General features: G+C 43.8%; 1 protein-coding gene across 3 annotated transcripts in view; it reads right to left on the reverse strand.

The window, feature by feature from the left end:
* The window catches only part of CACNA1H (calcium voltage-gated channel subunit alpha1 H), a 200,608-nt gene that overhangs the window by 122,572 nt on the left and 61,698 nt on the right, over positions 1-16,338 (reverse strand). For all 3 annotated transcript variants that reach the window (XM_063430446.1, XM_063430447.1, XM_063430445.1), the window contains exons 6-7: positions 5,634-5,726; positions 3,662-4,451 (exon numbers count right to left, since the gene is read on the reverse strand). In XM_063430446.1, coding sequence (XP_063286516.1) covers positions 3,662-4,451; positions 5,634-5,726 — 883 coding nt within the window. The remainder of the gene's footprint in view (positions 1-3,661; positions 4,452-5,633; positions 5,727-16,338) is intronic.

Here is a 16,338-nt window from a genome sequence, read left to right on the forward strand (position 1 = left end):
GCTAATTTTGAAATATTCTTCAACTTAGTTATAGTCAAAGCTGAGCTACTTTATCCAAGATTTTTAATAGAAGTTTTCTATTTGCTACAATTCATTATTTAGTGAATAAGCCCCACAGTGTTACAATGGGCCATAATATTTCAGACCACAAATGATCTGCCACAGCAGTGTGTGCTCTGTGATATACAGTTGGACAGTTCACCACTGCTAGGGACCAAATGTTGCTCAATTCAAAGCCTTGAACCTTAAAACAAAAAAAAACAAAAAAAACACGTTATGGCTGAATGCATTCCATTAGTTCTTTAATTAATTTTAAGTGTTTCATACTACTTAGCTTTCTAGTGTCCTTGGAACCAGTACTTAACAGTGTAGTGTCTTTTCATTTAGGCAATTATATTATAGAGGGGGAAGAGGTAGAGGATACAGACTGGAACAGGGACCATTTGACCTAGTGCCACAATTATGCAGAAGGATTATATTCAAGTGTCTTATCCAGATAAGTAAAGATATAAATAACGATGATATATCCTTGCCTTTTTTTTTTTTAACCCTGTTTTGAAAGAAAGTCAAGACTTATTCATGTACTTATATTTGGATTGAACCTTATAAGAGTTGGTGAAGAACAGGGTATTCTCCAGTGCTAAATGCAAAACTACACTCAACTGGACTTTTCATTACATATGAAGCAATCTATAACCCAGAGCTGAAATGTCCAGGTGCCAACCTGTTGGCATCTAATTTAATGACAGTGTGTTTTCTGTGTTAGTTTTAGCCTTAGAACGTTAGTGTATTGGGCGCCAGGAAGAGAAAGGATTGTGATGACTGAAGTCCAAGAATAGCCAGGAGGCCTATGTTCTCCACGCTGACATATTCTAGACACATTAGCATCTACAAAACCAGTGGAGTAGATTAATGGGGAAGACTAGCCATGAAAATCAAGTCAGGATAGGGATAGTTGCCATCAGAAGGTAAGAACTTGGCATAATGTCAGAATTCTTTTAAACATGGTCAAAATATAAAAAAGCAAAAAATAGCAACTCCAATTTTTCTCATGTGTCAGAGAACAGCGGGATATAGATGAGGCAGAGCAGGCAAGCATTAGTACGCATTACAATCTACTAAATTAATGGAGTAAATTAATATGGAAGACAAACCATTAGAATTATACCAGAATAGCTGACCACAGAAGATAAGCATGTGGCATAATGATCGATTTCCATTAATAAGGTTCCTAATGCACAGAAGAGCAAAGAAAAACATATATCTGATTTTGTTTTTTTCATGTGCCAAAGAGAAGTTGACATAAAAGTCACAAAGCAGGAAAGAAGAAGATGTGTTCCACTCGAGGAAAATATCCCACCAGAAAGGGGACAATGTTGCCTCTTGACCAAGAACACTGTTCCTTCACTCCTGGGACATGTAAAGATCTCTGCTCAAGAGTTCCAACATTCAATGACATGATTCTGTAAATCTTGCGAAGGATGCATTGCTCACTTTAGGTGACTATGTTTTTTTTCTTCTGATTAACAAAGGAAACTGTTCAACACTAATGACTCTCGATTTTGCATGCATTAGCAGAGGAGGGAGAACCCAACTTTTTTGTTGAATACTTATGTACTCCAAGTATCATATCATGACAACCCTGTGGGAGTTAAAAATACCAGATCAGACAGAGTAATTTCAGGCAACCCAGAAACAAGAGAGGCTCTATCCTCCCGCAATCAGAGCTGAATATCCAACATTAGTCTCTCTTTAATGGAGCTGTTTCTCTTCAGATCACCACCGAGCTATTTATGTAGTGCAAATGTATGCAATTATCCTTAAGTGTTTATGTTCTCATGCTATGAACCCATTGCTCATGATTTGATTCCGCCATGCCAAGGTGCAGAGTAATGAGTGATTCAGAACACTGATTATTACTTTCAACCATTATTGTATAAAGAAAGCTTATAGCCGGCCAAGTCAGAAAACAGAATCCGGCTTAATGTTTAATAACGGCAGCTTTAAGCCATTGCATAAATGTGGTTTCCGATAGTCAGTCGTCAATATAATAAAGAAAACAGGTGTCTAACAACATAGAGGTCATTTGTATCCTCTAAACGTAGTTACAGGGATTATGGAATAGGAAACTCATTGGCTACAGTATTATGAAAGATGTTGGCACTGTTATTAATCTGTCTGTCTGTCTGTCTGTCTGTCTGCCTGCCTGTCTGCCTGTCTGCAGGTTCTCCTGTTAATTGTGATTGGTGATCAGCAAGTACAGATGTTGGCTGCAAAGTTTTGGTGTGAGCAGGATTAAATCCCCGCACACACCAGGGAGACCAAGATATCAATTGACACGTGGAGCTCCCCTCTATCAGCTGCTGCTATATTTAGTGGCCTCAGTTTTTTTGATGAGGTGTTTGCAGTGTTCGAAGTGAGCACTGCTAACAGCTTTTGATTGATATTTAAATTCCCATGGCTAAGCGATCCCTCTCAGCCTTTATTATTCTATGGCTGCCCCCAGGTTCTGAAGAGATCCTGACAGGGTCTCTCTAGATGACCACCTGCCGAATATGATCAGTCCTGTGCTTTGCCAGGTATCACCAACAATCTTATAGTGATTGATAGGGACAGGAAGAGAACATGCTCTCATGCTTAAAAACAGCCAGTAGATGGCAGTCACAGACCATTCTCTACTGTTTTAGTAGGGAAATCCCTCTTCCGATTTCAGGGTTAGGGGTAGTGTTAGTGTTAGGGTAGGGTTAGTCTTAGCTTTAGTATAGGGTTTCGTATGGTGTTAGTGTAGGGCAAGGGTTAATACTGGGATAGGGTTAATGCTCAGTGTTAAGGATAGTGTAATATTAAAGGGACACTGTAGTCACCCAGACCACTTCAGCTCAATGAAGTAGTCTGGGTGCCAGGTCCCTCAGGTTTTAACCCTTCAGATGTAAACATAGCATCGGTCTCCCCTGCTGGCTGACGTGGGGAGCGTCGCAGATGCGCCTCTAGTGGCTGTCCGGAAGACAGCCACTAGAGGCTGGATTAACCCCAAATGTAAACAGTTCTCTGAAACTGCTATGTTTGCATCTGAAGGGTTAAAACCTGAGGGACCTGGCACCCAGACCACTTCATTGAGCTGAAGTGGTCTGGGTGACTATAGTGTCCCTTTAAATGTAGCACACTTGCAGACATTACCTATCCAGCTAGGGGAGGGGTTAGGGTTAAGTTTAAGTCATCATTCCCTTAATTTTCCCTCCCTCTCCTGTTTTGCCACTTTTTAGAAACCTGAAACATTTCAGCAATTCGGGAATTCGGCAATTTGGCACTTCGTCAATTTGGTTCGGCACTTCGGAAATTCAGCACTTCGGAAATGTCCGAATGTCTGAATTGCCGAAATTCGTCCAAATTTACATTCGGAACGAAACAAATTGCACATGTCTAATAAACATAATGGACGAAGACAACGACCAAAGCAGGCACCCAGTGCAATATTCACTACAGATTTAGTAGTGATACATATTGCAAAATGTTTGTTTACCACAAACGTTGATATATACAATGCTTAGATGGAAGGTGATCAAACAAAAAATTATAATACTTTTAACCTTTTCTACCCATCAAATGGAGGAACTGATAACAATGAAATTTAAATTGGTAACAAAGAATAGGTTTTCCTTACCCCGCTCTCCCACGAACTGTTGGACCTTCCCATAGGACTCTGCATTTAAACTGATGGGACTGTTGACCAAGCTTACTGGAGTGCTGCCACTTCTTTTGCCTTTGGGAAGCGTGGTGGGACTGGTTTTGCTTGCTGGGGAAGGTAGGATGGTGGGATAATTCATGTTAGTATGGTTGAGTCCAGCATTCAGTTTAATGTTGGATGAAGCGTTGGAAGACTTGCAAGATTTCAACTGAGGCCCTTCGAAATGGCAATCTGCATGATAGATGCTATGGATGGACTCGCTGGCGGACATTGGACGCTGAAGACTGGGTGAAGGAGAAGGGAGCCTTAGTTGACTGTTGGGCTTCACAATCTTCATTTCCACATCGCAAATCTCAGGGCTCGGCCTGCGTCCCCTGGGACTCCCGTTGCTAATATGGTAATGATGATGGTGATGATGATGATGGTGATGAATTAAGTGATGGATCGATGTGATGCGCCGTTTACACTTGCGGCCTCGGCCCTGCCCATTCATGGTACTGTTGGGATTCACTTTTTTCCTTCGTTTGTTTTGCCAATTATTATAAAGTCGTAACGTCCGTCGCTTTACCTTCCTGAATATGTGGCAGATGTATTTGAGAAGCTCCTCATAGCAGCTGCCTGGCTCTGAGAAACTGGCGATTGTGCTGTCATTGGAGAGATATCTGGCCCGTTGCTCCTGCATAAGCTGATTCTCCCGCTGCTTTGTTTCAGAAAACTGTGTTGCTATCACAACCAGGCACAAGTTTATCATGAAGAAAGAACCGACCTATAGGAACAAGCCAAAGGCAAATAGTTGTTATTAAGAAAATCAGAAACCACAAAACGCATTATTCACAATATTCACACATTAACAATAATAATGCAGCCCTAGGCACACTTCCCATGCATGTGACTTACACTGTCTTCCTAAACACTTCCTGTAAAGAGTCATCTAATGTTTACACTTTATTGCACGCTCTGTTTAATTTAGAATTTCATATCTCCTGCTCTGTTAAAAACTTGAAAAACTCTGCAGGAGTCTCCTGTATGTCATTAAAGTTCAATTTACAGAGCAGGAGACAAAACATTTTAAAGTAAGATTGAAAATTAAACCATTTTTTTTAATGCTGTCTGTGTCAGTCACAACCAGGGGAGCTGTGTCAAGGGCTGCATAAACAGAAACAAAAGTGATTTAACTCCTAAAAGGAAGATAAATAAGCGGTGAAACCTTATACACAAAAACTTCTTCATTAAGCTAAAGTTGTTTTGGTGACGATAGTGTCCCTTTAAGAAACAAAATGCAAACGGCATAAGGCTTTTTCAAACAGATGGAGATAAATCAGCATGTTTACAGTAAAAATCACAGTTATTCCACTGGTTACAAATGTTACCCATAAACCATCAAAGTTAACTTTTGGCAGGGGCTGTATGTTTTGCGCTAGACATTCCACACACTTGGTCTAACCATTAGTGGTAGTGGCAAGGTGTATGCGCAAACCAGAATTCCATAAGACCTGCTCAGGAATACCTCTGCCAAACCAAACAAACTGCTTTATAAGTTAAAAAAAATATATATTATTTAATTTTATTTTAGGAAAAATAATGAAATCTTGTCAAATCATTACAAAAAGTATATATTTTTTTTTAATTATTATTATTATTTTTTTATCCAGCATTCTTTCAAACAGTCAGAAAGGAATCTCCATCTGCATGTTGAAGCAATTTAAGAATATGCCGTTTGTATTTTTATTATTTTTTTTAACTATTTCTGTTGTGCCAAATACAATAGAATCTATGTTGCTGCAGCATTTTCCACTCCACAACGGAACGGTCTACGAGATGAGAAAAAGTTGGGCAATAATTTGCAGACATTCCACGCGAGCAGCAGAACAAACATAGTCAAATATTTTGTGAACTCCCAACATCTGGAAAGCAAATGGGCCAAGGAAAATCGTGATTGGATACTTACTATAATAAGTAGTATAAAATATATAAAATTGTAAAAAGAATGTGCATCCATGACATAGTACATAATATCAACCCAGCCTTCCAGGGTTATAACCTAGGAGAAAAAAAGAAACGAGAGGTCATTATACAAAAGAGGTAGAGATTAACGATAAACAGAGCAGAACTATTCAACAGAAAACAAATAGTACAACAAATTAATCTTATACTAAATGCAATATGAGTCTTTACATGATTTTAAATGTACCTTATATTTATATTAAATTACTCACAGTTATATGCCTAACCCAGGGATACCACTTAAGAGGCCTGGATCGGGATGGTCAGTCCTGAATTGAATATTATTAAAGTCATTTATATGGCGCCAACTTATTCCGCAACGCTTTGCAATATTAAAAAAAGGGAAATCTAACAATAAATTACACAATTACAAAATGTTACAAGACCAATTGGTTGATGAGGAACCTGATCAAAAGAGTTTACAATCTAGAGATTTTGGGACATATATACTTTGGCAAATGTCCCAGATTTGTAAGGACAGTTCTGATTTTGGGCTCATGGAGATGCAATAGAAATGCAGAACATAAATTGCAGCGTGGCGGCTTTGTTAAACAGTACTGTGCAAAACTTTACCAGGTAACTTCCACCCATATGAGAGTATGTCAGAGGTGCTCTTCATATTATTAGCTGTAATAATCTGTCCTGCAGGGTTGCTTGTCATCCTGGCCTTGATGTATGTCTGGATGACCCGACTCTTATGTCTGCGAGTGTCTGTATGATGAATGCAGTGTGTTTGTGTAGTGGATGTAATGTGTATATGGTGGATGCAGTGTGTGTATGGTAGATGCAGTGTGTGTTTGTATTGATGTGGAATTATTAAAAATCTTTATTGTACTTGTATTGAATTATTGTACTAACTCCATTTTAACTTTATACTGTGACTTCGTCCTCCATTTTGTCCTCCTAACCTGACTTCTTCAATCCTCCATTTTGTCCTCATGACTTAACTTGTTCATTTTAAAACTACATTACGTGACTGAACTTCTCAACCCAATTAATACAGTAGACAAAGACCGTGTTTTCTTCAAGGACAAGTACCAGGAGGTGCTGGCTACTCCTTAAGACTTGCTGGCTACTCCTTAAGAGCTTGTAAGATAGTACAGTTTGAAGGCCACAGAACACAGTAGTAATGAAATGTTCTATTCATAAGAGACCTTGCACCTGGACATAAAGCCTGATATCACTGACCGTGTAAAATGACGCTTAGGACCCCCTTGTCCCCCACCCGTGTCCAGAATAATCCCACCTCTGATGGGTGGGCACGGGACTAACCTCTTAATTTTACTAACCAATAGGTAAGACACTAACTCCGTCACTTAACAATTAATCCAATTGATGATGTTTATTTGCTGATATTCTAATAATCAATGATGACGCAAAATGCCTCTTAAAAGGGCCTGCGCGCCCGCTTTTTCTTCACTTGCCAATAAACTTTCTCGAAGTTATTTTAACCTGAACCTCGTGTGTCAGACTTAATTACTTCAGCGTATATACGCAATTTAATTTTATTGATTTGGACAGGAACAGATAGACTCTGAACTTTTTGGTTTACTTTCAAAAAGTACCATAACAACTTGGCGCCCAACGTGGGGCATCGGGCTATGTCCGGCCGGCGAGCCGTCCTAAGGAAGACAAGGGTGGACGGAGGAATCCAGGGGGAAGGAAGGGAGATTGATCACCTCCAGATACACGGTAGAGACTTCTGCAGAGCCACCGGTACGTTCCAGCCCCTTTGATTGACCCGTCCACGTGTCTGTGACTGCTTCCCGGGAGGACATCAAAGACAGGTAATATCTTGCCCGGTGTCTCGTTACTCACTTGTTTACCTGCATTTTAGTCTATCTGTTGCCTGGGTGTGTTTGAATTGTGTTTGAATTGTTTGCCTGTTTCCCCATTTTGAGATAAAGGGGGGGTGGGGACCTGCAGGGGTTTTGCCTGGGGTTCTCTGTCTTGCTTGTTTTCCCCTTTTTGGGATAAAGGGGGGTGGACCTGAGGGGATTTGCCTGGGTCTTCGGTGTGACTGTCTATCTGTTTGTATTTTCCCTCTTTTGGGATAAAGGGGGGTGGATCTGAGGGGATTTGCCTTGGTCTTCTGTTGCCTGTTTTACCTCTTTTAGGAACCACTGTGCTGTGGTTGTAAGGAAAAAGGGGGGTTGACCTGTGGATGTGTTCCTGGGGGTCTTCTGTTGCCTGTTTACTTCTTTTAGGAGCCTCGTGGCTGTGGCTGTAAGGAAAAAGAAGTTGGTGGAACTGTGGGATCTGTGTAGAATCATAGGTTTCTGTGATCCAATGGTGTGTCACTTTGATAGCCTAGCTAGCTTCACTGTGCACGTTCGGACCATCCAGCTCTAGTTGAGTTGGGGACGTCCTGGCCCGGACCTTTCGGCTCTAGTTGAGCCGGAGATCCACTGGTTATTTAATTGTGGTAGGAGACTGAGCCTTGTGGCAGGGGACTCAGCTTCCGGGGGGGATTCAGGCAGGTATTGCTTGTTTTTCGCATCACGTAGTAGTGAGACTTATAAAGTGGGATTTATAGGGGCACTACGGGAGTGAGGATAGACGTGGCCACATTCTTGTGGACTGCAGAGTAGAAGGAGGCTGGAAAGGATTTCGGACCGGTGTTAGCTGTTATCCTTGGCCGCTGGTAGTGAGACTTATGAAAGTCGTTCTCCGAGCGGGGACACTACGAGGTTGAGAAAGGTGACTTTGGAGTAAGCACATGTAGAAGGAAAGGGATTATTGCTGATTTTATTTGAACTGTAATGCATGCACTGTATTTCAATTGTATTGTTGTCTTGTCTGTTTTATTAGGAGTCTCATGAACTCCTGTGTCTGTCTCTAAGGATTTTTTCCTTACCTTTCATCTTTTCTAAACTTCCTATATTATTATACTGTCCACTCCCATTTCTCTTGAAAGAGAAGTGATTGGTCACACACTTCTCACCTCGCTCCAATCCGTGTCTACCACCCCGGGTAGGCGGATTCAGTGACTAGTCTACGTTTTGGGAAGACGCACCTGAGAAAGTCCCACGATTCTCGGGTGGCAGTCGAGCATTGTAGACGTTCTTGTTCAGTTTTCCTTCTCTCTCCCTATATCTAGGACGCTGGTATAGGGGTAAAGGGATTATGGGACAGGATTTAAGCAAGCCCAGTAAGGGCTGGTTAGCATGTGATTTAGTCGAAGATAGAGAGGGTGAGGAAATGGTTAAAGGTGTTGAAAAAATTGCAAAAGTATGTAGAATTGCTGTACCGACATGTGGAAGATTGCAACCAGAAAGTTGGCGTAGGTTACTGACAGAAAAGAAAGGCAAACTTACAGATAATGGTTTATTAAAGACTGCTGAAGCATGGTATAGAGTAGCGAAGGCTATTCAGCTAGAAGGTTGGGTTGAGGAAGAGATAAATCACAAAGGTGTGAAATTGTTTGTGTATCATAATAATTGTGTTACTGGGGTCTATCCTCAGCCAGCGCCCAAAACCGGCGCCCAGGGAATGTCTATCCCCAAGGTTCAGTCAGCAATAAATGAAAGCCAGCTGACTATATTCCCCACTCCCAATACCCATCCCATCACCTCCCCTGTCTGCCCGGTCCTGAATTCTGATGGATCTTTCTTTTCCCCTGCCCCATCTTTAACATTCCCATCATCCTCATCCATCCCTACGCTACCTGCTATACCTTCCCCTAACATTTCATCTGCCATCCCTGCCCTACACTCTCTCTCTGTTCATGACTCCCTCCCCTCTTCTTCCGCCCAACTAACCACCTCCTCCGCCCTTGCCCCGGCTCCTCCCTCTACACCCACCCCTACCAATCCCTCTCCGTTCCCTCCCATCTCCACCCCAGCTCAATACCCCACCTCCTTCCCCTCCCCAGCCTGGCCCTACCCCTTCCCATATCCCATGGCCCTGCCCTACCCCGGATATCCACTCCCCACTCCCCAAGCCACGCCCCAGATTCCGGTCATGCCCAGTCCGGCACAGTCTGCCCCGGATGTGCCCTCTTCCAACATGGCCGCCACTTCTTCCCTTAACCCTAATGTAGTACCTTTTCCGGCCACCAATATGGCGGCCCCCAGTTCGGCCCTGATGCCGGTAATTCCCGGTGACTACCTATCCCCAGGTTATGACTCGCTAGCCACCCCTGCATCCGGGGCTCGTTCCCAACCACCGACCCTTTCACCTCATGCGGGCCCTGCACCGCGTAAAAGAGCCAATATCATAGAATTCGATGATGACGAGATGGACAGGGTGTCCCATGTCTCATCGGAGCTTGCCGCGGGAGCCCCAACTCATCGTTCTATCGATGACCCCTTTGGCCACAAGGGTCGGGGAGAACAGGCCCCTCCTAAATATGTTGCTTTTAATCCCACTCAAGCTAGTGCTCTAATGAAATCACTCCCTGACCCAGAAAAGCAGCCTATGCCCTTCTACCGAGGGATAGTTCAAATTCAAAAGACTTATTCCGCCGCATGGCGTGATTTACTGAGCATTTGTGCTATCAAAGCAGGGGATGCGTATTGGCCAAGTATGGCCCGACACCTCAGTACAGATCTGCTCACCAGTGATGTTGATTACCCCTCTGGAGTAACTTTTTGCACCCAACTAAGAGAATGGGCTAAGGACAAACTTGCGGATCAGGCTGCTGGCCTTACTGATGTTATTCAAGAAAAAGGAGAATCAGTGGAAAGGTTTCATGCAAGGCTGTATCAAATGTTCACAGATTTGGGGTTTGATCTTACTGACAAGATTCATTCACAAATGCTGTCAGGTGCGTTTGTCCAAGGTGTTAAAGACTCTATACGCAAGGGAATTATTGCTGCACGTCCTGAATACAAGGTTGTTCCCCTGGATACCCTGCTTTTAGTTGCTAGAGGGTTGGAATCTGTTCAGACCCCAAGAAGATCCAATCCAGCTCCCCTCATGGTAGCTCGCGCTGCTCCCGTCACCTCTGGCATCAAGAAAGTCAGGTTAGAAGATGTAACCTGTTTCAATTGTGGGGCCCAGGGACACTACAGAGGCGACTGTCCGGAACCTAAAAAGGAACCAGGGGCACCCAAGAAGTTCTCTAAGCCTGCCCCAGGCCCCAGGACCGAGACAAAGGTTCCAATTGTTGAAGAACCGGACGATTAGGAGACTGGCAAGCCTGTGTCTGTAACCCCTGTAATGGCAGTGTCTACAGGAGATAAGGGGGGGCCACTCGCCACAGTGACTTTACCCATTGAAGGCCACCCCACCACATTTCTAGTTGACACAGGTGCAGCCCGTAGTGTTCTGCGAGAACAAGACCTGCCAGACCCATCCTTCCTGTCCAGTATTGATGTCTCTTGTGTTGGAGTGGATGGCCAGCCAAGACGTAGCCCTTTAACATCTCCGCTGCGAGTTGGTTCTAGCCTGCTCGCTCGCTTTGTAGTATCCTCCACATGCCCCATTAACCTGTTAGGTGCTGATGTCCTCTCACGCCTGCAAGCATCCATCACGTTTACCCCGGATGGGCAGGTAGAAATGTTTACACCCCTGTCTGTATCAGACACTTCAGCCCTATGTTCTTTGCCTCTGATGCTGCATTTAGAAAAGCCCCGTGAGGAGACAGCAAAATTAAGGTCCAATTTCCCAGAGGAATTAAAAACACAGGTGCCCGCAAAGTTATGGTCCTCAGGCCCAGAGGACATAGGTCACCTAAATGTTCCCCCTGTGGTGGTAAAGCTCATTCCTGGAGCTAAGTTACCAAGAAAACCACAGTATCCATTAAAACCAGCACAGTCAGCTGCAATTTCTGTCCACATTAAGGCACTCTTGGAGAAGGGTGCCCTTGTCAAATGTAAATCTGAATGCAACACCCCGTTATTTCCTGTGAAGAAGAAAACTCCGAAGGGTGAGCCAGAGAAGTACAGGATGGTTCAGGATCTCCGTGCTGTTAATGAAGCTACAGTCCTGGACACCCCTCTTGTACCAAATCCTCATACTCTGCTTTCTGGAGTCCCACCATCTGCAAAATTCTTCACAGTTATTGACCTAGCAAATGCTTTTTTCAGTGTCCCACTGGACCCATCGTGCCAATATCTGTTTGCTTTCACTCATGAGATGCAACAGTATACCTGGACTGTCATGCCCCAAGGGGCACAAAATTCACCAAGTCAATTTGCAAAGGCCATGGCCACCATCCTTGACCCGTGGCAAGCCGAGCACCCAGAAGTTGTTCTGCTTCAGTATGTGGACGATTTGCTGCTCTGTGGAGATGACATACCCACCACCGAAGAGTGCTCAATTAGTCTGCTTTGTTATTTGGCAGAACAAGGATGCAAAGCTTCGCTCATCAAGCTACAGTTCTGCCAACCTTCAGTAATTTTCCTTGGACACTGCCTGTCTCAAGGTACCAGACATCTTACTCGGGACCGGGTAAGAGCTGTGCTGGATATTCCACCTCCAAGGACTTCTAAGTCTCTTCATGCCTTCCTAGGCCTCATTTCCTACTGCAGAGCATGGATCCCAGAAGCCTCTCTGCTCATGCAACCTCTCTATGACGCACTTAAGTCTGACCCTTTCTGTTTAACTATAGAAGCTATGGACAATTTTACTGCTCTCAAACGAGCCATTGCTTCGGCTCCTGCCTTGGGCCTCCCTGACTACTCCAAAACTTTCAAATTGTTTGTCTCTGAAAGACAAGGCCACGCAACAGGAGTGCTCACCCAAACTAATGACTTAAGAGGCCGCCAGAGGCCTATTGGATATTTCTCATGTCAACTGGACATTGTGGCCAGAGGGACTCCTTCCTGCCTCAGGGCTGTTTTTGCTGCGAGAGAACTCATAGAGAAGACCTCAGACCTGGTCCTTGGCCACCCTCTGGTTGTTTTGGCCCCTCATGACATCTCTGCCATCATCAACCAAGTCCAGCTCAAGCACGTGTCTCCAGCCAGACACCTGCGCTTACAGTGTCATCTTCTTTTGCCTGACAACATTTCCATCCAAAGATGCCAGGTGCTTAATCCGTCCACTCTTCTTCCACTCCCTGAGGGGGGTATCTATTATGGATTTATCACGGATGAAACCTACATTCACCTGCTCTGTGGATGTATCAAGAAAGTCATGCATCCACATTTGACATTTTATGAAGGCGAAAAACCTCTCTGTGAAGGCCCGGATTACGCCTTCTGCACCATGTGGTACAAACCGAACATTACTCCTGAACCTTGCTATGAAGATGAGCTTTACCACCGGACCGATGTAAAGCTCACTGCACAAGACTTCTATTGTGACTCTGAAGGCAATAGCATGGTCTTGATCCAGCTACCTCAACAACTTAACTACCTTTACCGTCATTGGGATACTGCTATCCCACATATTCCTGTTACCAAGTTGAAGACAAGGTCATGGAATGATCTTGGGCCTATGGCAAAACTATGGGCCACCATGGATGAAGAACAGCTACAGGAAAATGGTATTGTCAAATACCCAACAACTGACCTTCTAGAAGCATGGCCACGCCATTTCCTGGAAAAGGAATTCCAAGATCTGGTCATAAAGAATGATTATGACCCAGAAACACCTCATAACTGTTTTGAACAGATGAAAATGGAAACAGTGCACTTACCAACTGTGCATGAGAACCCATTACCAGATCCGGATTTTACCCTGTTTGTGGACGGATCGAGATATGCCGATGAAGGTGGAACATATCACACAGGATATGCCGTAACCACAACAGATGAAGTTATTAAATCATCATCCTTACCACCAGCAATGTCTGCACAAGAAGCTGAATTACAGGCTCTGATTTCAGCCTGCAAAATTTCCGAAGGAAGACGTGCCAACATCTATACAGATTCAAGATATGCTCTAGGCGTGGCACATGACTTCGGCCTAATTTGGAAGACAAGAGGATTTCTTACCACCGCCGGTACACCAGTCAAGCATAGTACTGCAATCAAGGAGCTAATGGATGCCCTCCTACTCCCCAAAGAAGTGGCCGTTTTGAAAGTAAAGGCCCATGGGAAATTGGATACAGATGAAGCAAAGGGCAACCATTTGGCTGATCAGGCTGCTAAGTTAGCGGCCAGGGATTTGCAGGAAGTGGATGAAGAAGTGTCCGGACAAGAAGAAGAAGTCCCTATTTTTGCCCTGCAAACTCTTCCTACTGATTTGCGAATTTTACAAGAACAGCAAGCTGCAGTCACTCCTGAAGAAATCCAGAAATGGAAAAAGAAAGGAGCTGTCCAAAAGGACGGAATATATTACAACAACTTCAAATTTTGTCTTCCCAGAAATTTGTATCCAGCAGTTGTCCAATGGGCACATGGGCCTGCACACCTGTCAAAAGAATTGATGGCCGCCCTCATACAGAAGTATTATGAAGCACCTGGAATCACAACATTGATCAATAGCTTCTGCAAGGCCTGTGTCATTTGTGCAAAATGCAATCCAGGAAGACCAGTTAAAGTACCTGCGAAACACCTGGCAAAGCCCATGTACCCCTTCCAGCGAATTCAAATTGACCACATCCAAATGCCCAAGAGTGGGCCCCATGAATATGCACTAGTCATAGTGGACATGTTCTCAGGATGGCCAGAGGCATACCCAGTGGCCAATATCACTGCAAAAACGACCGCAAAGCGCCTACTTACAGATATTGTATGTAGATTCGGACTCCCAGAAGTTATTGAGAGTGATCAAGGCCCAGCCTTTACAGCAACTGTGACTAAAGAAATTTGGACTGCTCTAGGGGTGACTCTAGCCTTCCATACCCCTTACCACCCACAAAGTAGTGGTAAAGTGGAGCGCATGAATGGCACTCTAAAAACCAGAATGTTAAAAATGTCACAAGAAACAAAGATGCCCTGGCCAGAAAGCCTACCAATAGCTCTATTTAGTGTTAGACACACACCTAGAGGGAAGCATTCACTGTCCCCATATGAAGTTCTATTTGGGACAGCACCCAGACTAGGTTGTTATTACCCGCAGCAGTTGCAACTCCAATCAGATGTTTTAGTAGACTATGTAACTGAACTTGCAAATGTCCTAAACAAAATACATGCCCAAGTTTTCTCTTCAATTCCAGATCCCGAATTGGATACAGGTTCCCATAACCTACTCCCCGGAGATTGGGTCCTGGTTAAGAAGTTTGTGCGGAAAAATACCCTAGAACCGAGATTTGACGGTCCATTCCAAGTTCTCCTGATTACCGCAACCTCCGTCAAATTGGCCGGTAGGCCAAATTGGATCCACGCTTCCCACTGCAAGAAATCTCCTGCCCCAGAGGAAGCGAATATCGCACAAACATGTATCTCTGGTACATCTTCTCCTTAATTAGCCTTATGAAGGCCCAGCAAGTAGCCATTACCAAAGACATTAGTGGGTACACCTTCTGGTATAATTCATCATGCACCCAGGTGGCTACTTATACCTTTGACTATTGTGATATTGTAGAATGCCCATTTCCCACACCACAAATCCAGAGCATCTATAGAGATATCCCTCATTCGAAAGACCCATATGTTTGTGTAGTTGACAAACAATGGGGGCACAATTGTGACCATTGGGGGGCGGCGGGGTGGAATGCCGGGCCTGCCTGGGGTTACAAACCAAAAAGTGCCGTAGCTAAAGTAGATGATCATGGTAGATCGCTTCTCCAGAGAATGACTTTGAGAAAGCCTGGGGGGAGCACACCAATGAAGTTAATCCTTAACATTGAACGCCCAAGCCCAACAGATGCAGACCAGTATGTGATGGGAATGTACTGGAAAAAGGGTTCCTACCAGAAATTAGGGCATTTCTACCTTAAAGACATGTGCAACTCTTCCGAGTGGCAAGGGGCCACCCATATGGTCCCTAACCCATTAAAACCTCATATCCAGACCTTTCAAGACATGATGGCCATTGCTAACCCCACTTTTGAAGATACCATGGCCGCTGAAACAGGTTTTAATGATGTAAATTTATGGTTAGAATGGATGAAATATAATGCTAATAAGCATAATAGAACCGCATGTTATGTGTGTGGAGGTGCCCGGCCTCACCTGGGTACCGTACCTTTAATCCTACCCGTAGATATAGAAGAATGTGTTTTAAGCCTTTTTGCCTATCACTATAATTTTAATAGGTCCATATGTATTGCATGGACAAAGGAGTATCCTCTTCTAGCCAAAGACGTCAAACCCCCTGATGGTATTACCGTATATAAAGGTAATTACACTTGCTATGCCATGTACGATGGTATTGGTAAATTTGTAGGTAACTTTTCCAAAGGCTATTGTGCTACATATAGAACTGTCCCTATACGTTTGTTGCAACATCACACTAGGTCACTAGGGGACATTTATTGGTTGTGTGGGGATTTACAGCTAAGATCCAGAATGGACACAGAATGGTGGGGAGAGTGTACTTTAACTAAGGCCATTATGCCTATACATATTATTTCTGACACACACCTCAACACCCATGAGTTTAGCCACACTAAGGTTAAACGTGACGCCCCAGTGAAAGGAAGTTTTGATCCTCATGTATATATTGATGCCATTGGAGTGCCCAGGGGGGTGCCCAACGAGTTTAAAGCTAGGGATGAAGTTGCTGCAGGATTTGAATCAATTTTTACTATAGTCACCGCAAACAAGAATCTAAATTGGATAAACTACATTTATTATAATCAACAGCGTTTT

The sequence above is a fragment of the Pelobates fuscus genome, chromosome 8 (assembly GCF_036172605.1).
Source record: "Pelobates fuscus isolate aPelFus1 chromosome 8, aPelFus1.pri, whole genome shotgun sequence".
Classification (NCBI taxonomy): Eukaryota; Metazoa; Chordata; class Amphibia; order Anura; family Pelobatidae; genus Pelobates; species Pelobates fuscus.